Consider the following 26352-nt stretch of genomic DNA (forward strand, 5'->3'; position numbering starts at 1 on the left):
TCCCGCCATTTGTCCATATTTTTGGAGAAAAACGCAAAAAACGTGGTTTTTTGAGAGTTTTTTGAGCTTTTGAGCTTGACCCACCACTCCAAATGGCCGGGTGATGACTTCTATAGAAAGTAGACCTAAAGATACATATTTGACGAAAAAATCGTTTTGGTATGTTTTTTCGTTCCGGAGTAATGTCGATTTAAAGTTTTCTTTTGTCCCCCCTTCTCCCCCCATGCGATGAAAAATTCTGAAAAAATTCAGGGAGGTACGCCCATGTATCCTCTAACTATATTCGTTTACAGAATCAATTTATCTTAATTACGCGCTGATACAGAATTTTTCCCTTGAAAAACGCGTTTTTTGGCCCCCCTGGCTGAGGGGGGTGGGGTGGGGAGCTGGCTATGGGCCCAAAATTATTTTTTGGGGGTACTAAACATACCCTGGGAGTTTCATCGAAATCTGAGGTTAAGGGCATTTTGCCTATCTTATCCGGCGGTACCCTTTAGTTCTTAAAATGCAAGGATGTTTAAGCGCTTACTTTTGGATTGTCAGTTGATTTTCATTTGTTTCGACGCATAATGCTTCTGTGGTTAGAATGTCTCTCATGATTTACTTTGCGTTTTTATGTTTTTATTCCAGATAACTATGAATGTGAAGCTATAATCAATTAAAACCATCCACTTGCCTCAATTTTGATGTAGTAACTAGTAACTTGGGAAAATTGATATTAAAAAACCAACTAAATGAAATTTGATACTTATATACCGGATTGATCGATTACGTGATCGCAGAGGATCGCAAAAAAATGTATTTCAACAGCCAGTCACCAAGCGAGTGCTTTTCGATTTTTTTGATAATTTTGCTGGGCTTACAACCAGAAGGTGTGACACTGTTATCCAGTCAGGTTAAAGTATTCTCTGACAACAGTACTCTAAAATTTAATAAGTTGGCCGTAGCTGATGAATCAGTGAGATCGATTTTTGTCGGTGCAGTTAACCGTTTGTATCAATTGTCATTTGATCTTGAATTGTTGGCAAATATTACAACTGGACCATTTTCTACAAATTCTTCATTTACAAAACCTGGCTATAATGAGAATGTGAACCCCAAATCAATGGATAATCATAACAAAATTTTGCTGGTATACGGAGGTTTTTCTAATAAACGTTTGATAACTTGTGGAACCCTTCAGTTTTGCAGTATATATTATTTGGATAAACCGATTTCAGAATCAAACGCTATAAAAGTATTTGAACCCGTTGTGACAAACGCTCATACTGCATCAACTGTAGCTACTATTAAGACTTTTTGGGACACTAGAGATTATAATGCTGAAATATACACTCTATGGACAGCGCAATCGCGCAGTAACTTGACTCAGCCATTCGAAGTGCCTGCTCTTGCTGTGAGAAATTTACCTTCTTTCAAATTGAGTAACAATTCCAGCAAGATTTTATTCAATAGCGAATATCGCGATAAATATATTATAAATTACATTTATGAATTTCATATTGATATGCGTATGTTCTATGACAAGACCTTCATTTTAACAACTCAGCAAAGTTCTGCAACAGAAACATCTCCATATATTTCAAAAATAATTAGGATTTGTAATGAAGGTGATGGGAAAGATCTTGTTAGCGGGTATGCTGAGATTCCAATTGAGTGCATTGTAGAAGGAGAACGTCCCTATAATTTGGTTCAAGCAGCATATTTTCTATGTACCAATGCGGGAGAAAATTTACTGTTTGCAATATTCTCTCAGAGTGAAAATATGAACTCACAGAAACCAAATAACCGTAGTGCCCTATGCATGTATTCACTGGAAGATATTGACAGAAAATTTGATGAAAATATAAAAAACTGTTTCGATGGAAATGGAAATCCAGGGCTGGAATTTATATCACCTGGAAGACAATGTATAAAAGATAGTAATGATAAGGATTCCTGTCCATCAGGCATAAACATGCCCATTGGTGGGAGTATTCCAATAAAAATGCCTTCTTTGCTAACATTTGATGCACATCTGACAGCAATTGCAGCAAGACGTTTGGTACAGGCTCTCCACATTGATGTGTTTGTTGGTACAAGTACCGGGCACTTGAAAAAAATCATTGTGGCGGATAGTACAAGTTCATGCGAGTATGATGATGTAACAATAGATGAGCAGTCCTCAGTAAATGCTGATCTCTTATTTTCATCATATACACTTGAGGACTTAATAGTAATGACTGAACATAAGCTCACCAAAGTTCATTTAGAAGAAGTGCAATTTAATTGTTCTATGTTCAGGACTTATGATGACTGTGTACAATCCAACACAATATGCAATTACTGGTGCTCACATACTGATGAATGTACTTTTACAAAATGTGGTTGTGATATCAGAATACATTATTGGAAGTTGAAATATGATACCATAAAATCAAACAATTATGCAATTATTCAGCCAGGTGATTTAGAGTACCTCCGACATGACATTTCCACAACTGTGAAATTGAGCACCAGTGCGTTTTTCGATCAAATATTATTGAAATTTAAAGAATTTATTTATTGCATGATTGCTGGTGAAAATTTCAACATTACTTTTATTGCAAGTGTTGGTGAACGAATGGCGGAGTATGTAATTGGCTGTAGTTTTCCAAATTCTTCACTTGCGGTACCTTCTGACAGTCGTTTCAGCTTAACATTGTCAATTATAAGTACTAATAAAAATATTCCATTTGTTTGGAGCACTAACATTTCATTTCATGATTGCAGCGCGCACACTTCTTGCTTTGAGTGTACGGATTCTATGTCTCCATGTTACTGGAGAACAGACAAACGGAAGTGCATGTTCAAGCACACTGTAAAAAAACATCAAAAAACTGTTAATCATTCTAATACGCTCACCAAATCATGTATAGATGCTGCAATTCCCACCATTTCTTCTTTTAAGCCAACAAAAATATCGTTTAAAGGAGGCACTGTGATCACCATTCGAGGTGAAAACTTGGGTTATTCATTTAAAGACATAATGAATCCAATTAACATATCTGGGGTACCATGCATACCAATTGATGAACAGTTTGAACCCATGAATAAAGTTGTATGCTTCATTAAAAAATCCATTCCTCTGATAATTAAAGAAGAACATTATGGTACACGCAAAATTGAAACCAATTATTCAGTTGGAGAAGGACCAGTAGAAATGATGGTCAATTATGTGTTGGCAAGTTCCAGAAAAAATTTTACTTTTGCGGTTCCTAAAATTCATTCAATGTTTCCCCTTTCGGGGTCTGTTTCTGGTGGTACCAAACTAACTATTGTAGGTGAAGATTTGGATGCAGGAAGATTGATTTCTGTTCATATTGGTAAAATACAGTGTTTTATATTTTCACTTGAAACTGCTAAAATAGAATGTATCACTTCTCCATGCTATATGTGTAATAAGTTACTGCAATATGATGTTAGCATTACCGTTGACCGTGTCTTCAGAGAAAGTAAACCTTCATTCCAGTACATTAATGATTATGACCACGATGTTGATGGTTTGAACTTGAAACCAAAAAGTATCCCTGCTGGAGGCATTGCTATCAAAACTGGATTTAAAGATTTTTCAGATACTAGGAAGAAGTACTTCATTCAATGTGAAAAAACTTCTTTTAATGGTTCATGTGAAATACTACCAGTGTCTGCAGACATTGTCTGTAAGTCACCTTACATTCCAGGTATCAAAAGTGATTTGATAAATCCCAATTATCCCTTGTCATTGAATTGCTCAGTTATTTGGACAGACAGTAGCGATTTATCCAAAAGTATTGTAAGTGGCAACGTTCTTGTGTCTTTAAATCCTAATCCAGAGTTTCATAACTTTTCTACCAGATTTGAGGAGTTCACTGGAACTGAGTTCATTATTATCAAAGGGAATAATGTAAACAAATCTTGCCAAGTAATGGATGTACATGTAAAGGTTGGAAACTATAGCTGCAGTATAATTTCATTGTCTCTGAATGAAATAATTTGTATTTTGAGTAGGCCCAATTTAACCTCATTAATATTTGAAGATAACTTGAATCAAGTACGTGAAGAGTCAGAAAACATTCAATTTGTAAATTGGTCAGATAATTTGGATCATGCACGCGATGAGTTTGAAAAAATTGCATTTATAACTGTGTCAATTGGTGAACATTTTGAAAATATTGTTTTTAAAGCAAATACATCTACAAACAATAAAGGAGATACATCTGCTAATAATTCATCAGTCAAACTTATAATTTATATTGTAGTTACAGTATCAATATTTCTTATCTTCACATTCATCATAGTGGGCAAGGTATACTTGAAAAATTCACAAACAATGAAGCAAATGCAACGAAGAATGAATAAAATGGGCATGGATGCAATCTCCATGAGACAAGGCATAAAGCAAGTGATTATAGAAAACCAAATACAACTGGATGGGCATCTGGCAGATATGCTGGTATGCAATTAAACTACATAAAACTATGAACACTTATGTCCTGGTAGTGAGATCTTAAGGCAGTTTTCATAACTTATAGTTATTATTTTTTTTTTGTAGAATTTACCTAATGTCATGATCGAAGCTAATGCGTCGTATGAAGGTCCCACTACTGAATTGGCAACATCTGTTGAATATGTTTTGCCACTGGATGAGAAGTGGGAATTTCTGAGAGGTAACTTGACTCTAGGAAAGGACCTGGGGGAAGGAGAATTTGGAAAAGTTGTTCAAGGGGAAGCTGTTGGTATCTTGGAAGAGAATGTTACTACCACTGTGGCAGTTAAAATGTTGAAAGGTTACCTATTTTTTTTATTTCATTTCAATATCAAATGGCACCTGCAGCTTGCTCAGTTGGCTGTTGCCAGTTTTGCATCATTTTTTATGATTCAATTTTCAGATTCCCATTCCGATTCAGATATGGTTGATTTAGTGAAAGAGATGGAAATATTAAAGTTAATTGGAGCCCATGAAAATGTTCTTAGACTTCTTGGTTGTAGCACACAGAATGGACCATTGTTGATCATCACTGAATTTGCTCAATACGGCAATTTGTTGGACTTTCTGAGGAAGCGTCATCATTTCGTTTATCAAAATGCATCAGAAGTATTGGCTGAACAAATTTTACTAACCTTTGCTCTTCAAGTCGCAAGAGGAATGGAATACCTGGCATCTAAAAAGGTCAGTGGATGGGCTCTCATGATCCAACATTCTTTAATATTATGTTCTGCCTGGTATTGTGCAAGTAGGTAGTTATTTTGGAATTTGGATTAATGCATAAGTATGTATGAATGAATCAATTTTTAGTGCATACACAGAGATCTTGCTGCCAGAAATATTCTGGTATCTCACGATTTTGTGCTGAAAATAGCTGATTTTGGTTTGGCCAGAAATATTCAAAGTAAAGAATACTATAAAAAGAAAACAAAGGGCAGGCTGCCAGTGAAGTGGATGGCACCAGAGGCATTATCACATTTGCTGTTTACTACTCAATCTGACGTGTGAGTGAATCTGTATCCTATAAGTATTATTTAAGCATAACTTTTCATGTTTCTCAATTGAGTCCTTTCTAATTCATCCAGGTGGTCTTATGGAATACTACTATGGGAAATACTGTCTTTAGGAGGTGTCCCCTATCCTACATTTAGAAGCATGGACAAATTAATCAAGGATTTGAAATCAGGTTACCGCTTGGAACAACCTCCTAACTGCTCTTTGAAAACGTACGTGTAATTTTATTTAAACTGTTTTTTTATTTTAGAAAGTTAATTTTTTGTAATGATAATTTTTGGTGAATTACCCTCTAATTTATTCTTGTGAGAACTTTCATTCACTTCTAAAACAGTTTTCATTTCGGCGTTTTGGTTCTCAAAAGTATTACTTTCTAAAAAAAAAGTCCAGAAGGATTTGTCTGCTTCGTGATCATTTTACCCAGTATTGAATCTCATGAAAATACCTTATTTGTTAAGCTGTTTTTGTTGCAGAGGAATAGACCTACATATCGTTTAAGCAATTACCCACCAAAAACATTTTATTATGATTTTCAAATTTGTAGGTACAATTTAATGTGTGAATGTTGGCATTACTTACCTGAAAAACGTCCACATTTTTCTTCAATAGCTGAAGAGTTGTGTGAAATGTTACCAAATGAAGTGCTTGATCAACATGCATCCGAAAACTTCTGGTTAAATAGTACGGAGTCCAACTCTGGAAATACTAAAAACGAATCCAATTCTTCTGATACTGAAAGCGAGTACAACTCTAGCAATACTGAAAGTGATTCCAACTCTAGCGATAATGAAAATGAAGTTGATAATTTGTTACCTTAGTTAATAACAATTCTGATTTCAATTTTAATAAAATTTAAGCCCTGATTTATACTTATATTATTTATTTATTCTTAGGTAAAATATGTTTCTTTGGTAAGTATTTAAGTATCTGATAAGTGAGTGTTTTTATAAATTTGTTAGGATGAAAAGTTTTATCAATTTTTTTTTTTTGAGTGAATGATATTGATAATCTACTTGTACATAGCTTGAATTTATATTGGGTAATGTCGATTTCAGGATATTTAAAATTTTCTGAGGCGCTTTTTGCCTCTTGAACTATGCACATTTGCATACTACAAAAAAAAATAGAATCATATATGTATTGTAACATTTGTATTTAAAATGTTTGGAAAATTTAATGGATCTTGATTAAAATATACTGTTAGGATGTTTCATAGTTTTGAAGCCAATTGGAATCTTGAGTTTCTTCTTAGAAAGCTATCACCTAATTTCTAGTTTATGCCAGCATATTATTTTTAAGTAGGTATTGATTTATGTATGCATAAGTAGGTATTCTGTATTCTTAATGAACTTATCTCTCAATAAATCTGCACTTCATTGAAATACTTACCTACCTATTAATATTTCTGTTTCTTTTAGTACCTACCCAAAGTAAATGAAAACATGATCATTTAGTTTTCAATTGCTCTTTATTAGATATGAAAACAAGGTGGATTATTGAATTCATTTATAAGTATAATAAGTACGTAGATGATTAATAAAATCTTATTGACGAATACTAAAATAACACAAACGGCGTAATTTGTACCTACTCGTACTCGTAGGGCCTAATATGAATAAAAATCTCTGTATTGTAGGATCGATGAAGAAAAACGTTTATACGTAGGAACCTATCTCAGATTTTGATCATACCCAATTGACACATTCTGAGTTGGAAGCCTCCTTAATATATTACCTACTGAATTATTGGTTATTAGTTTCATCTCGTACCTTCTTAATCCAGTCGATATAGCCAGCTATATCAATCGATGCAGCAAAATTCCGCGGTATCTCGGGTCTATTTCCAGTTGTTTTTTGTAATTTTTGCAAACGACTAATCAAGTCGCACCAAAATTTCGCATTTTGCGCAAACTTGGAAAATTCTGGAGGGATTTCTTTATCACAGTCCAGAGATGGTTTTACTGGCGGGTTATTCCACAATGGAATTTTATAGATATTTTGAATAAATTTCGGTAGGTCGAATGGAACACCCATAATTCCTCTCATAAAATAGCAGTTATTTTCTTCAACTATAACGCCACTTCCAACAACATAGTTTATATCATTCTCATACTCCAGACACATTAGATTTTCATCCGACAAAAAAGAGTAGTTGTCTGCTTGTCTAGTTTTACTTGCTAAAAAGGATACCCAAAAAAGGGCAAAATATGGATACGTCCATCTCTCTTTACACGCAATATGGCTTGAGAAATTGATGTTGTAGGAGGTTGGTCTTCCAAGATATATATCGGCGTAAAGATTACTGGACCCTTTTTTTACTGATTGATCCTTCATTGTGGATACCTGAAAATTAAAATTAGATAATGCATTATCAATTTATTGTATCTAAATACCTATTCGATGTATCTATAGGCACTTAGTCAGATCTCAGATTCAGTTGTTTTCATTTTCTGTTGACTTGAAAAGTCCACCAATTGAAGAAACTTAATGAGTACTGCGTACAATATTTTCTCTTAAGTATTAAATAAAATAATTTGTACATATGTACATATTATTTTCATTTTGTGGCAATTTTCGTGTTTGACTTATTCCAAAAAATAAGGTAGTGTCCGCGTTCTTCGAAAATGTTGGTAAAAGTAGTAGGTAAAGAGGTAGTTTTGCTTTAAAATCAAAATAAAAGTTCACCTTTACTGTTCCATTCCACATTTCTAGTCTACTAGGATTCTCCCATTGAATATTAGCTGGTGAAACAAATGAATTGAATTCCAATTCTTCTTTCAGAACAACGATCATTGGCGTTTGATAGCGGCTAACATTATACACGTATTTGGCTTGGTTGAAATATCGAAATTCGGCTATCTGCAACAATTCATGTTCATCAGACATAAAAAAATGTTTGTTAACAAAACTTCCATTTATCTGGATAGAGATGGCCTAATTCTGGCATGGCAGGAAAAAATAAATTTATGATGCCACATGCATGCCATTAAATGAGAATTGTCTTATCATTGTACTCAAATGAATTAATAAATAGGTTACAATACTTCGGTAGGTAAAATAACGAACCATTACTAAGAAAGACACGATTAGGTAAATAACTACTTGAAAATTTTTATACTCTACCTCATACAATCGTTGGTACTTGGGGAATCTGGTCACTATAAGTGAATAATGCGTTGCATTAGCATCTGCTGTGAGTGTGAGTTGCTTCGACATTTGATCATGCACTTGTATGCAGAATTCCACTAGAAAGTAGGAAACAACGTATAGAAGAATCTCAGCTCATGGAAAAGAAGCATATTCACATAAATCTTGAACTGATTCAAGAAGGTGGTTTACTTTGAGTTTCAAGAAATACTTGAAGATTGGATTTTCAAAAAAGCAACTCAGCTTCTGAAATTTGTTTTAGTGGTGTATTTTAGGATATTCTTTTAATTTTCCATTGTTCAAGTTTGACATTTTTGTGCTAAGTGGAATATCACCTTCGTGAAGAGTTGAATCAAAAATATTAACTACCTCATTGTATAGTTGAAGGCCTGAAGGGGCACTGAGTATTGCTTTGTCTAAAACCAAGACGTGAATATTCGAACTCAACAGGGAATCTCTTGGATACTTTTTGCTTTTTTTTTCACCAAAGCGTATAGAGCTTGAATAGGTCAATTTCACTTCTTTATCAAATGCCTAACAAATGTGATAACGGTGAGGGAGGGGCATTTTTTCGGGACACACATTTTCCTAAAGAAATGCAGCAAGTACCATTACAAAGCCCATGTCAAAAGAGGCCTTTAAAATACAATTGCGGTAAAATATTCCCAACATGACTGCCCAATCACACAATTTGAGATGTTGGGGTATCATTTTGGGGAAAAAATTTGGTCTCAAAATCACACTTTTTCTAGTAGTCCTTAAAAACTTTTGTAAGTTGTAAATATCACCCAGAGAAAAGGGTTCCACAGTAGATCCCAATTGCACATATTGGAATTTTGACATATTTTTTGAAGAAGTTTGAGCCTCAAGAACACCATGTTGTATGAGAATCAGAGTAAGTATACAGAGAGTGAACTAGATAGATGAGTCAGAGTTTGAGGACTAGCTTGAGGAGTGTGGCAAGTGTGAGACCCAATTGACAACGAAAAACGCGATCCGCTAGCGAAAACGTTGGCGGATAGCTAGTTTGTCCTAAAAAGTCGCTAGCGTTTTCGCTTTTCGCCATTAAAAACGCTATCTGGAACTCTTTTCACATGGCGGAAATGACAGCGGATAGCAAAACCGCTACTGACAGTTTTTATCACAGAGCATTTTTGAGGGCAAAAAGCAAAACCGCTGGCGTTTTTGAGAGCGAAAAACAAAAACGCTATTTCAGGTATTAATTTACTTCAGCATTTCGCGTTTTCGCTAGCATTTTTGTGATACATGTTAGAATTTGGAATAGTTTAGCTACGATAACATCTTTTAACATTTTGCTGTTGAATTTTTCGCGAAAAGGAACTTGAATTAAATAATTAATTCTAAAATGGATTTCAATTTAGAAGGTTGAAAAACATTTATTTTGATGCTTCATTCGACAAAGTTGAAAAATTTCATTTTTTTTTTCGTCTCCCTCCCTAAAAAATTTCATTTTTTCTCCATCTCCCTCCCTGAAGATTGAGTCTTTAGTATGGGATTAGTGTTGTATCCGATTATAATCGATTATGAAAATAATCGATTAATCAAGGTGAAATGTAATGTAAATGCGATTTTTCTGATAATCAAGGATGAATTAATTGATTATTTTGACAAAAAATCGCACATCCAATAATCGCATGTTCAGTTTTTTTGGCAAAATTTTTCAATAATTTGAATAAGTTTTCTGCAAAGAGTTGGATTTTTAGGCATGAAAAATCAAAATGAGAGGTACTTTTTGAAAAATATTTCGTTATTTTATGAAAATGAAAGTAAAATCAAAAATTTTGTGGAAAAATGGGTCCAAAATACAAAAAAACGTTGTATTTTTGCATGATTTATTCCAAATTTGATTATAATCGATTATTTTTGAACAATTAATTCAGACAGCAATTATTTTTTGTCGATTAATTTTTTTGCAATTAATTTAAATAATCACATTTGATACATCACTATTTGGGATAAAAATACATACCTATATTTTTTAAAAAAATATTTCACTTTCATAAACATATCACATACTGTTCAAACACATCTCAAAAAATTAGAAAAATTATTGGCTACAGATACATATATTTGGGTGGATAAATTTCTCAAAATTGATCAAAAAAAATTACCTCCCTGAACGAGGATCGATTGCCATATATGCTTAATTTAATACCAATTTCTAAACCTGGACTAGTGGTGTACTCCTGTAAATGAAGTTGACAAACATCCCTTATAACAGTACCAGATACGCGGGGTAGGAGGAGATCAGCAAGAACCAAAGACATCCCAGAGAAAGTAGAGAAGAAAACCGATTCCATCACTCTTTAGTTGGAGATAATGACTTTTATGTGCAACTACAACATACTACCTAGTACCTAGGCGAGGCGCCTACCCTACACATTCATATTTCTGTTAATTGTGGTTGTAGTTTTGTAACAAAAGGAATCTTTTTCTTTTGTTTGGTTACTTGTTCCAGCTACACATTACCCCCTACAGTGAATAGCATACCTTGTAGAGCGGATTCGCTATTTGCCAGCGAAAACGCTATGGTGAAGTGGTCCTAAAAAGTCGCTAGCGAAAACGCTCTCATATTTTGTCACTAGGGGAATGCATAAGTAGGACAAAGTATGACGTGATTGTGAGTGCTATATGGGAGTATTAGAGTAAGTTAGGCCATAAGTAGGTTTGTACTGAGACAGTTAAATTGTGTAAATTATTACTAAATACATCGTTTTGATAAAACCAGACTCAGACTATTATTTCATATTACAGAATTGGCGCCCCACGTTGGGCGCCAATTCTGTTGTATGCAATAATATGCAGGTTTTATCAAGATAATGTATTCAGTATTATGTACGTACACTATTCAAATGTTAAACTGTCTAAGGACATACTTTTATGGACTAGCTTGCTATGTACTAAATTAATAAACAATATAAAAACGTCATGTTGAAGTGTCCTACTTTAATTCTCTCACTCCTCAACCTATTCCTCGAACTACTCGGACTCATCCAACTAGCTCACACTCTGACAGCTGACTCTGTACACTCCTATTTCTCATACAACACACCATTATCCACTGGGAAAAGTTATTGATTATTCAGCATTATTTCAGCATGCTATGAGTATTAGCTTACATGTTAGAATCAGCCGAGGACTTATGATGGTGCCAGAACATATTTCAACTGATTCAGCATCATTATGCAAGATCACAGCATGCCATGGTGCCTCAAAATGGCTTCCTGGGGGTTTCTCGCAACCTACAAGTTATACAATACCTCTATATTAAATTAAAATATTTGTCAATAAGAATTCTTTACGTGGCCATTTGTTTGTATTTTCTACTAGAACTCTTGAAATCATAATTCAACTGGATACTGAAACCTCTCGTACCCCCAATCTAGGTTTAGATGCGTAGGCCTTTACCAGGTATGCAAGGAATCAGAGCAGCATCCCATTTCCCATCTTCTCCACAGTTGATTTCTTGATAAGTGCTCTTGTAATTTTCATATCTATGTGCCAGTTTGCAAGAAGAGCGAACTCTCGCGCCAGGTGTTAAGGAATACTCTCCACATGGAATAGATTTGTTTGCTTGAAAGCACTCGAGATGGACGTTCATATAATTGGAGTATAATCTGTCGCACATTTCTATAGATAGATGGTAGATAAAATTTAGAATTTGTTGGTAACCAATAACCATTAATCAATTATCTTATGGATCACTTTTGTTTTTAAAAATGTGGCTTACTGTGACATCCAGTATGCGCAGGAATCCATTTGTTTTCGATGCAAACTGATATGGTTTCATTGCTGTCACCATTCAATGAAAAATATCCCGGGTTACACGAAATTTTTAGTGCAGTATGTTCAGGAACGATTCTGCCAAATGTACAATATTCCGAATACTCTTCATTGCATTTGTATGTGATGGATTTGTCTGGTGTTGAATGCGGTTTGAGACAAGAACCGCTAATAACGAAATAAAAAGAATGGATGTTAGATTATTAATCATTATAGCCAGGGCTCGGATATTCTTTCCCTAAAAAACCCTAATAGCACAGGCAAATAGGAGAAAAAATTGAGTGAACCCAAACATAATTGCGATCAAAGATTTTTTTGGTGAATATTGTACAGGGTGGTGTGCTGAACAACATACTAAAAGTCTCCGCCCCTACCCCTCGAGCTTAACCCCCCCCCCCTCGTGGATCAAAGCCCCCCAAAATCAGTTTTTAGTGAAAAACTCCTGAAATATTGAATTTTGAGTAAAATGAGCTCAGTGATCATTTCATCTGCTCTCCAATACCTATCAAATGAGCTATCGACCAACACCCTAGCCCCAAGGGGGGTGACGCCACGACCCCTCAATTTGACGTGATTTTAATCATTTTACATTTTATGACTTGGGACTTGGAACCTTTTCTAATTGATCAAATGAAGTCAAACTTGAGGAATGGTATTCTTTTGGGACCTAGAGTTGACTCCTGGAGTGGGGTGGGTCAAAGTTAAAAATTACATGAAGGTCATTTTTTTTGGAGCAGCATAATAAGACCCCAAATGGATGAAAATAGTCCAAAATCATACCATTGGTCAGTACACCTATTGCGATCAAAATATCAAAATTTCAGCTTCCTATGTCATCCCCACCCCATTTAAGATGGAAAAAACCGAAAATAAGGATAAAATAAGGGGTTTTCCACCTTAAGCCTTGAATGGGGTTTGGGGCCATATATGCCCCTCTCCAAAAAAATGACGTTTCTGTAATTTTCAACTTTGACCCTCCCCACTCCAGGGGTCAACTCTAGGTCCCATAAGAATACCATTCCCCAAGTTTGACTATATTTAATCAATTAGAACAGGTTCCAAGTCTCAAGTAATAAAACGTACAATTATTAAAATCACGTCACTTTGAGGGGTCGTAGCGCCACCCCCTTGGGGCTAGGGTGCTGGTCGATAGCTCATTTGATGGGTATTGGAGAGGAGATGAAATGATCACTGACAAGGGAACTACCTGACCCCTAAGGCTCCCATTTCGACCATTCTGGAGCCTTCCGCGATTTTTTATCATTTCTCCAGAAACTTGAAATTGCTGTAGAATGGCTACAAAATCAACTTTAGCACAAATAACTTGATAAAAAAAATCGCTGGAGGCTCCAGAATGGTTGAAATAGGGGCCTTAATATTGTTAGCTATTCGGAACGTCGAAAATAGGTCGAAGCTCGATTTCGGATAGGTAGCATCGCAAAAGATGGAATTTTTAACATTTTCAAATTAGACAGTTTTTTCATTACACAAGTCAATGGGAAAAAATACACATCTGAACCGGCCACATAGGCCCCAAATAAAGTTATTTGTGCTAAAGTTGATTTTTAGCCGTTCTACAGCAATTGCAAGTTTCTAGAGAAACGATAAAAAATCGCTGGACACTTTAAATTTTCCAATGATAGATATGATGAGAAAATGAAATGCGTTTTACAACAAAGCTAACGACTACAATGGGAAAATCTTGACAATTATTTTTGCACTGTTTTTGGATTCCTATACTTAGGTAGGTAGTAGGTACTCTCTAAATTTGAAGCAGTGAAATTTCACTGCTTAGCAGTCACGACATTTTGCCTTTTTAAAAGCAGTAGTTTTTGGGTACTAATATTTTGCACGACCAAAAAAACAAGTATCACGACGAGCATACGTAACGACCAAAAAGGCTGAATGAACGACAATCAAATATCAACTTTCACGCCAGGATAAAGCCCGACAGTAAAGTAGGTTGGAACGACGGAGGATGTAGTATGAGATAACAATAAACACGACTGCATAACATTATTCACGACGAACAAAAAATAATAAAATTTCACCCAAATTATCATGATTTCAAGAGATGAAAATCCAATTCACTGCTATTTTTAAAATATTTTCCCTCCCGCAAATTTTAATGTTCCAATTTTAGTCTTTGTTTTACTCATCTGGCGAGAAAATGTACTAGTTTCAGTCTTTTTCTTCAACTTGTTCATCATTTTTGAAAGAGTACTGGAAAAAATATGATTTTTCACATAATTATTTCCAGCTGTTTTGACCAAAATTACGCAAAAAAAAGTCACTGCAAAAAGGTCTTATAATTTTGTTTTTTCAAATGCATATGGATAAAAAAGGGAATGACTTAAAATTAAAAATATGATAAAAATGTTTTCCGAGACCCTGATGTGGACCTTCAATACACATTTTCAAAATTTCGAAAAAATAATTTCAAGTACCTTAAATCTGGATCGAAACTTTCAAATGCCAATTTGAAAAAAAATAATAGGCGTTCCATTGGGGCAGAAAAGGAAGAGGGGCCGACCCACAAAGGCTACAAAAGCCCTTCTACTTCAATGAATATTTATTCGTACTTGGTTTTTTAACCTTTTTTTTTGTATTTCCAATCAAATTTTAGCATTTTTTAAATTTTTAATTTCGTCGGTAATAGGTATGTATTTTTCTGACTTTGAAATGTCGTCGTTGTTCCCCTTAAATGGCAGGTGAAAGTAATAAAATGTCGTGAATTTATTTATTTGTTGTTGAATGACTTATCTCGTCGTGCGAAACCATTTTTGGTCGGGTAAACCTTTTTTGGTTGGGAATGCATTTTTCAGCCGTGAAACTTTGAAACGCTTGTCGTGATACTTGTTTTTTTGGTCGTGCGATTAAATGGCACCCGTAGTTTTTTACTGCGAAACAGTGAAAAATCTACTGAATTGGTCAGTAAAAAATCATTTCAACTGATCAATTCAGTAGATTTTCTACTGGTTTGCAGTAAAAAAACTACTGCTTTTAAAAAGGCAAAATGTAGTGACTGCTAAGCAGTTAAATTTCACTGTTTCAAATTGAGAGAGTACATACATAGTTATCTTGCTTACTTACTCATTGTCAGTATTATTGAATATCAGGTCTCTGGATTCAATCAATGGAGGAGGTAAAGAGTATGAAACTGAAAAAAATTGTAGAAATTTTGCAGTGTAGACGAAACGTATTATGTACCTATAGGTACATAAACATATACCTAATAGGTATATATAATACTTGACTATACATACATATCAAAAATGAAATAAAATAATCAGTTACCTATTTCTAGCAAAGCTCACCTGTGAAATATGAGGTAAAAGTTGTAAAAATAAGCACAGCGCTGCTACAAAAAACACCCTTTGTATTTTTCATTTTCTTTCATTACTGTAATATACACCTGATCACCGCGAATAACTGAATTGGTACTTTGTTCATGAGTAAGTAAACGCTACGAATGTAGGTAGTATGAGTGTTAAAATTAATCCTTATCAAGCATTTAAAGTCCACTGCTGAGCAAATGGTGTCACAGCGTCATGTTTTGCACAATCAATACAGCTTATCACATAATTGGCTGGTATGATTATTTTCCTACGTACGAGCACCTACATTTTGTACATATTTATAATACGTTCACAACCGGTTTTGAACAATATTATTTTTCAAATTTTTTTACATTGACGGAAGAGCTTCAAAAATACCTAATGATAATAATGATAATGAAAGAATGAATGAAATTTATTAAACTGCCCAATTTGAACGAAACCAACTTAGATTGAAACAGCATGTCCCAAAACCCTCGTCAAATTTTGAAAAACTTGGAAAATTTAAAAAAGAGTTTCGGGGTGTTTTACAGAGTTTTCTGGTCCTTCTGGTCAGGAGAAGTAATTCTTTTTACTGAGGAAGGAGGGAGCGTATTGGCCATTGTTCATTTCAATACCTATCCTCATGAAACTCTTTCCAAAGTGAGATTTTGTTTGATACTCTGCTCTCTGCTGTTTAAAGAGTGATTGGTAGCTTTTTCGTGAAAATATCGATTTTTCTGAGCAAAATGATCAAAATTCGATGGTGTTTTGGAAGAAGGACCAAACTGTATTTTTCAAGATTTTTTTCACTCAGGGGAACAGTGCTATAACAGCTAGAGTTGGACAGATAAAAAGGGCCAAACTGTTTCAGAGCCAAGCTGCATCATTCAGTTTAGCTGTGAGACAGTTTGGCCCTTTTACCTTTCCATCTCCGGTTGTTAGAGCAGTGTTTCACCGAGAGAAAAAAATCTTGAAAAATACAGTTTGGCCCTTCTTCCAAAACACCATCGAAATGTAAATAATTCCTCCAATTCTACTCCCACACGTCGTTTTCAGTCTTTCTGGAACCTCCTGCGATTTTTCAATATTCCTCGGAAACTTCAACTAGCTCTGGATGGTAATAAAATGACCTTAAGTTTCAGTATCTATGTACGTACAACTTTTGACGTCAATATTATGTTTTTTGGGCCGAGAGTCTGTCCAAAATTTTCATCACGCTGACCCTCGAGACGCTGATCTGCGTCACGCTGACTTTTGAAAACTTGGAAAAAATATCTATGCGATAAATTCTCGTCATTATGTTAGACGTCTTTCAAAAACAAAAATTACCAATTTCTGGAATTTTGATATTAAGTAGGTATGTCTTATTCAGCCGATATTACGAGTAAACTTGACCAATTTGTAATGTTTAGAGAATTAAACTTTCCGATTTTTCAATATTTTGATTCCGACTTTTGAAAACTGGGAAAAAATTGCTATCAATTACTGACATTTAATTGTCAGCCTTTTGAAAATTTGAAAAAAATTAGCATTATTATATTATGTTACTATCTGATACTTTTGGGCGGCGGGGGAGGGGAGTTGTCCTGTCCTACGCTGACTTTCGAAAACTCGAACAAAATTTGACATTACTAGAAAAAAAACTTGGTAAAAACCTGATCAACTTCCTGTTTGATCGTTCCAGGTTTACCCACTCGCCACTCAGAAATTCGTCGAAAAGTCTATAAATTTTATGATTACCTATGACGACTTCAGCGAAATTTATTGTAATACTTAAAAAATTTACTACCAAAATTGGCTTTAGAGTTTGATGAAATTGTGGCAAAATTTTTGAAAAATTTTTCAATCATTTTGAAGATACTAGTTTATGAATTGTCAGAATTCAAAAACATTTGTCTATCTAAATATTTTGATAATGTAAAAATTTAAGAAGATTCAATTTGTTGAAAATAGTACTGAAGTAGAGCTGATTTTGGTGACTGCGTTACAGTAGATAAATGTACTTTGAAAATAATCCGTTCAAAGTTTTAAAAATGTCAAGGACGAAAAATGTAATTCATTCTTAAATTATTGTGTAAGTTAGTAACTAATTTTTTTTTTTCATGTTCCCAAAACATGAAATTTCGAAAGTTTTTGCCTTTTTGCCCTTGCTTCGCTCGGACCTCTTTGTTCTCTTTTTCAAATTTAAAAAATTCTTTAAAAAATTACCCATCATTTAGGTTTTAAAATTTTAAAGCCGAAAATCTCGCATTAAAAATATAATTTTTTTAGCTTCTCGAAATAATACAAATTTTCCAAGTATTTTGAAAGTTTTTAACCTCGCTTCGCTCGGTGGAATTCCATCTCTCTTTTTCAAAATGCATTACCGAAAGTTTGAACGAGAAAATGAAAATCTCTACAGATCGTATAATAAACTACATACCAACCTAAGTACCTACATTGCAGTTTGGAATAACTACGGAAATGATTAATGGTTTTGTTTTTTTAAATCTGATGAAATCGTGATAATTTGCGTTATTTTAAAAAAAATCACAATTATGCACGTATGACGTAATGAGATATTTTATCGAATTATTATTAAGCTCATGGAGAAGTTAGACCGCTAAATACTCGTATATTAGTGTAGTACAATACCTACTTTTATGTTGAAAAGTTGTTCTGTTCTTTTTTTTTTTTTAAATATCTGCTACGTAGGTAAGATTCTGCATTTATGTATTATCTTATTTTTATATTTTAAAGGTACTACAGATAAAATTTAATACATACGAGTTATCATGGAAATACTATTCGGCCAAAATAGTTAATTTCAACATGTTTCTAGAGGAGTACAATTTTAAGGAAAGAGGGTTATATTTCGTATCAAATCAGACCAATAAGAGCAAGTGCCTTGTAATTTATTTTTCTCTTAGGTATTTTTTAAAATTTGCTTCACGATTTATTGTGAATCCGGTTTAGGTCTGATACTCGAATTATTAAACGTTTTCTATAAAATGAAATTCAGTTCCTGAAATTTTGTAAGGAAGTTGCAGGCCTCACTTTTGGATTGTCAGTTGATTTTCATTTGTTTCGACGCAAAATACTTCTGTAGTTAGAATGCCTCTCGTGATTTACTTTACGTTTTTATTCCAGATACCTATCAATATGAAGCTATATAATCAATTAAAACCATTCACCTGCCCTTGCCTCAATTTTGATGTTGTAACTTGGGAACATTGATATTAAAGAACCAACTGAAATGGATTTCGATACTTTCTATACCTGATTCATCGACTACGCGATTACAAAGAGGATCGTTAAAAAAAATGAATTTCAATAGCCAGTCACCAATCGAGCGCTTTTCAATTTTTTTAATAATTTTGCTGGGCTTACAATCAGAAGGTGTAAGACTGTTATCCAGCCAGGTTAAGTTATTCTCTGACAACAGTACACTAAAACTGAATAAGTTGGCCGTAGGTGGTTATCCAGTGAAATCGATTTTTGTCAGTGCAGTTAACCGTTTGTATCAATTATCATTTGATCTTGAATTGTTAGCGAATATTACAACCGGACCATTTTCTACAAATTCTTCATTTCCAAAACCTGACTATAATGAGAACGTAAACCCCAAATCAATCAATAATCATAACAAAATTTTGCTGGTATACGGATTTTCTGATCGTTCACGTTTGATAACTTGTGGAAGCCTTCAGTTCTGTAGTATATACGATTTGGATAAAAAGATATCAAAATCAAACGTCATAAAAGTATTCGAACCTGTTGTGGCAAACACTCATACCGCATCAACTGTAGCTTTTATTAACAATTTTAAGGACCGCAGAAGTTTTGGTAATGATAAAGGACACACTCTATGGACAGCTCAATCTTATAGTAATTTCACTCAGCCATTCGAAGTGCCAGCTCTTGCTGTGAGGAATTTGCCTTCTTTCAAATTGAGTGATAATTCCAGCAAGATTTTATTTAATAGCGAATATCGCGATAAATACATTGTAAATTACATTTATGGGTTTCAGTCTCCTGGGAACCGCAATAGCTACATTTTAACAACTCAACAAAGTTCTGTAACAGAAACATCTGCATATGTTTCAAAATTAATTAGGATTTGTGGTGGAGCTGATGGAAACGATCTTGTGCACAGGTATGCTGAGATTCCCATTGAGTGCATTGTAGAAGGAGAACGACCCTATAATTTAGTGCAAGCAGCTCATGTACAACGGCCGAATATAGAAGACGAGTACTTACTATTTGCAATATTCTCTCAGAGTGAAAATATGAACTCACAGAAACCAAATAACCGTAGTGCCATATGCATGTATTCATTGAGGGATATTGACAACAAATTTGATGAAAACATGAAAGACTGTTTCAATGGAAAGGGCAATCCTGAACTGGAATTTATATCACCTGGAAGACAATGTATAAAAGTAGCAAAACATAGTATGGATGAGAATTCCTGTCAATCAGGTATAAATATGCCGATCGGTGGAAATATTCCAATAAAAATGTTTTCTATGCTGACATTTGATGAGCGTCTAACAGCAATTGCAACAAGACAATTGCCAACGCATTCACACATTGATGTGTTTGTTGGTACAAGTACTGGGCATTTAAAAAATATCATTGTGGAGAATATAAGTAGTACTAGTTCATGCGAGTATGATGATGTAACAATCGATGAACAGTCCCCAGTAAATGCTGATCTCTTTTTTACTTCATATGACGAAAAGGATTTGCTAGTGATGACTGAACATAAACTCACCAAAGTTAATTTAATACCAGTGGAATTAATTTGTTTCATGTTCCGTACTTATGATGATTGTGTACAATCCAACACAACATGCAATTACTGGTGCTCACATACTAACGAATGTACTACCACAAAATGTGGTTGTAATATCAGAATACGTCATTGGGAGTCGATGTACAATACCATCAAATCTGAAAATTGGTCAATTATTCAACCTTATGATTTAGATTTAGAGTACCTTCAACATGACATTTCCACCGCTGTGAAATTGAGAACAAGTTCGGATAATGAATTTTCTGGAATATTATCACAATTTAAAGAATTTATTTTTTGCGTGATTGCTAATGAAAACTTCAACATTACTTCTTTTGCAAAAGTTACTGTTGATTCATACAGTCAGTATTTAGTTCGCTGTGATTTTCCCAATTCCTCGCTTGCGGTACCTTCTGACAGTCATTTCAGCTTAACATTGTCAATTATAATTACTAATAAAAATATCCCATTTGTTTGGAGCACAAACATTTCATTCCATGATTGCAAAGTGCACGCTTCTTGCTTCGAGTGTACTAATTCGATTTCTCCATGTTACTGGAGAACAGATGAGCGGAAGTGTATGTTCAAGCACACTATAAAAAAACATCAAAAAGCTGGTAATCATTCTAATACGCTCACCAAATCATGTCTAGATGCTGCAATTCCCACTATTTCTTCTTTTTGGCCAACAAAAGCATCGTTTAAAGAAGGCACTGTTATCACCATTCGAGGTGAAAACTTGGGTTATTCATTTAAAGAGATAACGAATCCAATTAACATATCTGGGGCACCTTGCATACCAATTGATGAACTGTTTGAACCCATGAAGAAAGTTGTATGCTTCATTAAAAAATCCATTCCTCGGGAAGTTGATGAACGCTATTATAAACGCAAAGTTGAAACCAATTATGCAGTTGGAGAAGGACCAGTAGAAATGATAGTCAATTATATGTTGACAAAATCCAGGAAAAATTTTACTTTTGCAGTTCCTAAATGTGATTCTGTTTATCCGCAACTGGGGTCTGTGTCTGGTGGTACCAAACTAACTATTGTAGGTGAAAATTTGAATGCAGGAAGATTGATTTCTGTTCATATTGGTAAAATACAGTGTTTTATATTTTCACTTGATGCTGCTAAAATAGAATGTATCACTTCTCCATGCTATATGTGTAATAAGTTATTGCCATATTTTGTTAGCATTACCTTTGACCGTGCCTTCAGAGAAAGTAAACATTCATTCCAGTACATTATCGATTATGACCATGATGTTAATGGTTTGAACTTGAAACCAAAAATTATCCCTGCTGGAGGCATTGCTATCAAAACTGGATTTGAAGAATTTTCAGATACTAGGAAGAAGTACTTCATTCAATGTGAAAAAACTTCTTTTAATGGTTCATGTGAAATATCATCAGTGTCTGCAGACGTTGTCTGTAAGTCACCTTACATTCCAGATATCAAAACTGATTCAATAGATCCCAATGAACCCTTGCCATTGAATTGCTTAGTTATTTGGATAGATAGTAGAGATTTACACAAAAACATTGAAAGTGACAATGTTCTTGTGTCTTTATATCCTAATCCGGAGTTTCATAACTTTTCTACCAAATTTGAGAACTTCACTGGAACTGAGTTCATTATTATCAAAGGGAATAATGTAAACAAATCTTGCCAAATAATGGATATACATGTAAAGATTGGAAACCATAGCTGCAGTATAATTTCATTGTCTCTGAATGAAATAATTTGTATTTTGAGTAGGCCCAATTTAACGTCATTGATATTTGATGATGATTTGGATCGAGTATGTGAAGAGTCAGAAAACATTCAATTTGTAAATTGGTCAGATGATTTGGATCACGCACGCGAAGAGTTGGAAAAAATTGAATTTATTACTGTGTCAATTGGTGAACATTTTGAAAAGATTGTTCCCAAAGCAAATACATCTTCAAACAATTCAACGGATCCCATTTCCAAAGGGGATACATCTGCTAATAATTCATCAGTCACGCTTATAATTTATATTGTAGTTACAGTATCAATATTTTTTATCCTCATATTCATCATTGTGGGCAAAGTATACTTGAAAAAATCACAAACAATGATGCAAATGCAACGAAGAATGAATAAAATGGGCATGGATGCAATCTCCATGAGACAAGGCATAAAGCAAGTGATTATAGAGAACCAAATACAACTGGATGGACATCTGGCAGATGTGCTGGTATGTATTATGAAACTAAATTCATTACCATGGTTTAAACACTTACCTATATCCAGATATTGAAATCGTAAAGCAGTTTTCATAGGTTTAAAAATATACCTGTGCATATTTTTTTAAATAGAATTTACCTAATGTCACGATTGAAGTTAATGCATCATATTATGAAAGTTCCACTACTGAAATGGCTACAGCTGTTGAATATCTTCTGCCACTTGACGAGAAGTGGGAATTTCCAAGGGGTAACTTGACTCTAGGAAAGCACCTGGGGGAAGGAGAATTTGGAACAGTTGTTCAAGGAGAAGCTATTGGTATCTTGGAAGAGAACGTTACAACCACTGTGGCAGTTAAAATGTTGAAAGGTATCCATTTTCTCTTTTTATTTCATTTCAATGCCAAATGGCATCTGCAGCTTGCGCAGTTGACATGTTGCCAGTTTTGCATAGGTTTTGATGATTGAATTTTCAGATTCCCATTCAGATCCAGATATGGTTGATTTAGTTAAAGAGATGGAAATATTAAAATTAATTGGAGCCCATGAAAATGTTCTTAGACTTCTTGGCTGTTGCACGCAGAATGGGCCATTGTTGATCATTACAGAATTTGCTCAATACGGAAGTTTATTGCATTTCCTTCGGAAGCGTCATTATTTCATCTATAAAAATACATCCGAAATATTGGCTGAACAAGCTTTACTATCTTTTGCTCTTCAAGTTGCAAGAGGAATGGAATACCTGGCGTCTAAAAAGGTTAGTGAATATTAGGCTCACATGCTTCTACATACTTACCTAATGTTGTGTGAGTGGGTAGTTGTTTAGGATTAATACATGTATGAATGGATCTATTTTTAGTGCATACACAGAGATCTTGCGGCCAGAAATATTCTGGTATCTCATGATTTTGTGCTGAAAATAGCTGATTTTGGTTTGGCCAGAAATATTCAAAATAAAGATTACTATAAAAAGAAAACAAAGGGTAGGCTTCCTGTAAAGTGGATGGCCCCAGAGGCATTATCGCATTTGCTGTTTACCACTAAATCTGATGTGTAAGTGAATCTGTTCCCTTAAGTATACATTTGAGCATATCTTTTCATATTTTCTCAAATGAGTCCTGTCTTAATTCATCTAGGTGGTCTTATGGAATACTGCTATGGGAAATACTTACTCTAGGAGGTGTCCCTTATCCTGCATTTACAGACATGAACAAATTGATCAAGGATTTGAAATCAGGTTACCGCTTAGAACAACCTCCTAACTGCTCTTCTAAAACGTAAGTGTAATTTATTTCAACTGATTTCTTACTTACAAATATTTTAGAAAGTTAATTTTTTGTAATGATAATTTTTGGTGAATTACCATATAATTTATTATTATGAGAACTGCCATTCATTTCCAAAACAAGTTTTATTAGGTATTTTGGTATTTTGTTCCTCAAAAGTATAACTTTCTAAATAGAGCCCAGATGGATTTAAATTTGTCTGCTTCATGGTCAATCTAGCATTGAATCTATTAGCAGGTATTTATGAGAATACCTATTTGGGGTCATTCGTTGGGCTATTCTTTGAGCTATTTTTGTTGCAGAGAGGGATAAGCCTAGGTATCATTTGAGTAATTACCCACCAAAAACATTTCATTATGATTTACAAAATTTGTATAGGTACAATTTAATGCTTGAATGTTGGCATTACTTACCTGAAGAACGCCCAAATTTTTCTTCAATTGCTCAAGAGTTGTGTGAAATGTTACCGAGTGAAGTGCTTGATCAACATGCATCCGAGAACTTCTGGTCCAATAGTAACGAGTTCAATTCTACCAATCCTGAAAGCGAGTCCAACTTTAGCAATACTGAAAGCGAGTACAACTCTAGCTATACTGAAAGCGAGTCCAGCTCTAGCGATAATGAAAATGAAGTTGACAATTTGTTACCTTAATGAATAAGAATTGTGGTTTCAATTTTGTTGAAATTCAAGCTCATATTCTTATTATTGTTTATTTATTCCTAAACTATTTCTTAGCTAAGTACCTAAGTATCCAATGAGTGAGTGTTTTTACAAATTTGTTGGGATGAAAATTTCTATCATTTTTTTTTTTTTTTTTTTGAGTAAAAATGATAGTGATATTACCTGGGTAATGTCGATATTTAAGAATATGTCATTCGACCAACAAAAATGGCCTAACGTTTTGGAGGAGAATCAATAATTTCTATCATGATGACTGCTTTGGGTCTACTTATATAAGAGATTGACTTAATTTCAAGCTCAAAATTTGTCAAAAACCCTCAGAAACATTTTGATGTACGTACAAATATGTCTCACTTTCAGACTCAAAAATCCAGAATTAACTTTACTGACTTCTTACACCCATATCTAAAAAAGTCAACTAGATTTTTGTGCATCAAATTGCTAGACAAATTTGATGTTTTCTGAGACGATTTTTGCATCTTGGATTATGCACATTTGCATAAGAAAAAAAAAGAATAGAAAATATTGTAACATTTATATGTAGGTACCTATGTACAATGTTTGGGAAATTTGAAGGATGTTGATTAAAATGTCTATTGTTAGGAATTTTTCATTGTTCTGAAGCCAATACAAAACTTGAGTTTCTTTTCATGTAGAAAGCTATCACCTAATTTCTAGTTTATGTTTATCCCAGCGTATTATTTTTAAGTAGGTATTGATTTATGTATGCATAAGTAGGTGTTCTGCATTCTTAATGAACTTATCTCCCAATAAAATGTTGTAAAATTTTGGAACATTTCTATAATTTGACGACTTATAATGGCATGTTAATGAATTCTGATTGCAGAACCGTCAAGAGCCGATGCGGAAGCGGGGCAAATATCATGTTGTGCCCCATTTTAAATGCAGAAATGTAAGAGGGGAGGAGGTGATGTCAATTGAAAATTTGTCGACTTATGTGGGAGAAAACTATCAATTTTACTAATAATTCATATTGTGTAGGTAATATTCACATGACTTACTCGTATGAAAATTTTCATTTCATTTTTTGGATTTTTGGAGACCTCAAATATGAAATTTATTTATTCTAAAACGAGAAACAAATTAGCCTTTGCTAGGCGAGGGTGAGAGCTTTTGAAAATTTCGTTTTCAAGATGCCTAAAAACGAGTTTTTTTTTAATACGAGGAGTTTATTTTTTGGTTTTTAAAATTTTAGAAATTGAATGTTGTTTTTTTCAGAAAGGTAATTTTGAAAAAGAAAAGAGAACAGGCGAGGGCAAAAGCTTCTGAAAATTTGCATTTCGAGAGGTATAAAAACGATGCTTTTTGTAAGAAGTTTATTTTTAGTGGAGAAGAAAACATGCCCAAGAAAACCGAGGGCAAATGCTTCTGAAAATTTGTGTTTTGAGAATCGAAAAATAATTTGCCCCCTCTCTTGACGGCCCTGCCTGATTACATTTGCTTACATATTTCAAACTAACATTGTTGTCTTTTGCGGGGGGGGGGGGGGGGGGGGTTGTTTTCCAAAACGTTGTGAAGACCTAAAAATATTTTTCTTATTTCTACTTCTGGTTCGTTGGATGATTTTTTTTTTAATTTTAAGTTTTCTGTACCTACTTCTTTG

At 34.1% G+C, this 26352-nt stretch overlaps 3 protein-coding genes across 4 annotated transcripts; 2 read left to right on the forward strand and 1 right to left on the reverse strand.

Annotated features, from left to right (window-relative positions):
* Positions 1-461: 461 nt before the first annotated feature.
* Positions 462-6363, forward strand: LOC135848630 (plexin-A4-like). The gene is made up of 6 exons (XM_065368573.1): positions 462-4453; positions 4553-4787; positions 4890-5170; positions 5297-5490; positions 5572-5712; positions 6045-6363. The coding sequence occupies exons 1-6, from the start codon at positions 797-799 to the stop codon at positions 6316-6318; spliced, it is 4782 nt and encodes a 1593-aa protein (XP_065224645.1). The 5' UTR covers positions 462-796; the 3' UTR covers positions 6319-6363.
* A 586-nt stretch (positions 6364-6949) lies between these two features.
* On the reverse strand, positions 6950-15929 carry LOC135848634 (uncharacterized). Its single transcript, XM_065368579.1, has 8 exons — positions 15768-15929; positions 15544-15610; positions 12398-12618; positions 12076-12297; positions 11787-11909; positions 8623-8744; positions 8185-8358; positions 6950-7842 (listed from the first exon to the last, which is right to left on the reverse strand). The coding sequence occupies exons 1-8, from the start codon at positions 15838-15840 to the stop codon at positions 7243-7245; spliced, it is 1602 nt and encodes a 533-aa protein (XP_065224651.1). The 5' UTR covers positions 15841-15929; the 3' UTR covers positions 6950-7242.
* Positions 15930-18720: 2791 nt separating this feature from the next.
* On the forward strand, positions 18721-26230 carry LOC135848629 (fibroblast growth factor receptor 3-like). 2 transcript variants are annotated; one of them, XM_065368571.1, is made up of 6 exons: positions 18721-22771; positions 22893-23130; positions 23237-23517; positions 23620-23813; positions 23897-24037; positions 24425-26230. In XM_065368571.1, the coding sequence occupies exons 1-6, from the start codon at positions 19073-19075 to the stop codon at positions 24696-24698; spliced, it is 4827 nt and encodes a 1608-aa protein (XP_065224643.1). In that variant the 5' UTR covers positions 18721-19072; the 3' UTR covers positions 24699-26230. The 2 variants fall into 2 exon arrangements, with proteins under 2 accessions (XP_065224643.1, XP_065224644.1); XM_065368572.1 differs by having other exon boundaries at positions 18721-23130.
* Positions 26231-26352: the final 122 nt, after the last annotated feature.

The sequence above is a fragment of the Planococcus citri genome, chromosome 5, assembly GCF_950023065.1.
Source record: "Planococcus citri chromosome 5, ihPlaCitr1.1, whole genome shotgun sequence".
NCBI lineage: Eukaryota > Metazoa > Arthropoda > Insecta > Hemiptera > Pseudococcidae > Planococcus > Planococcus citri.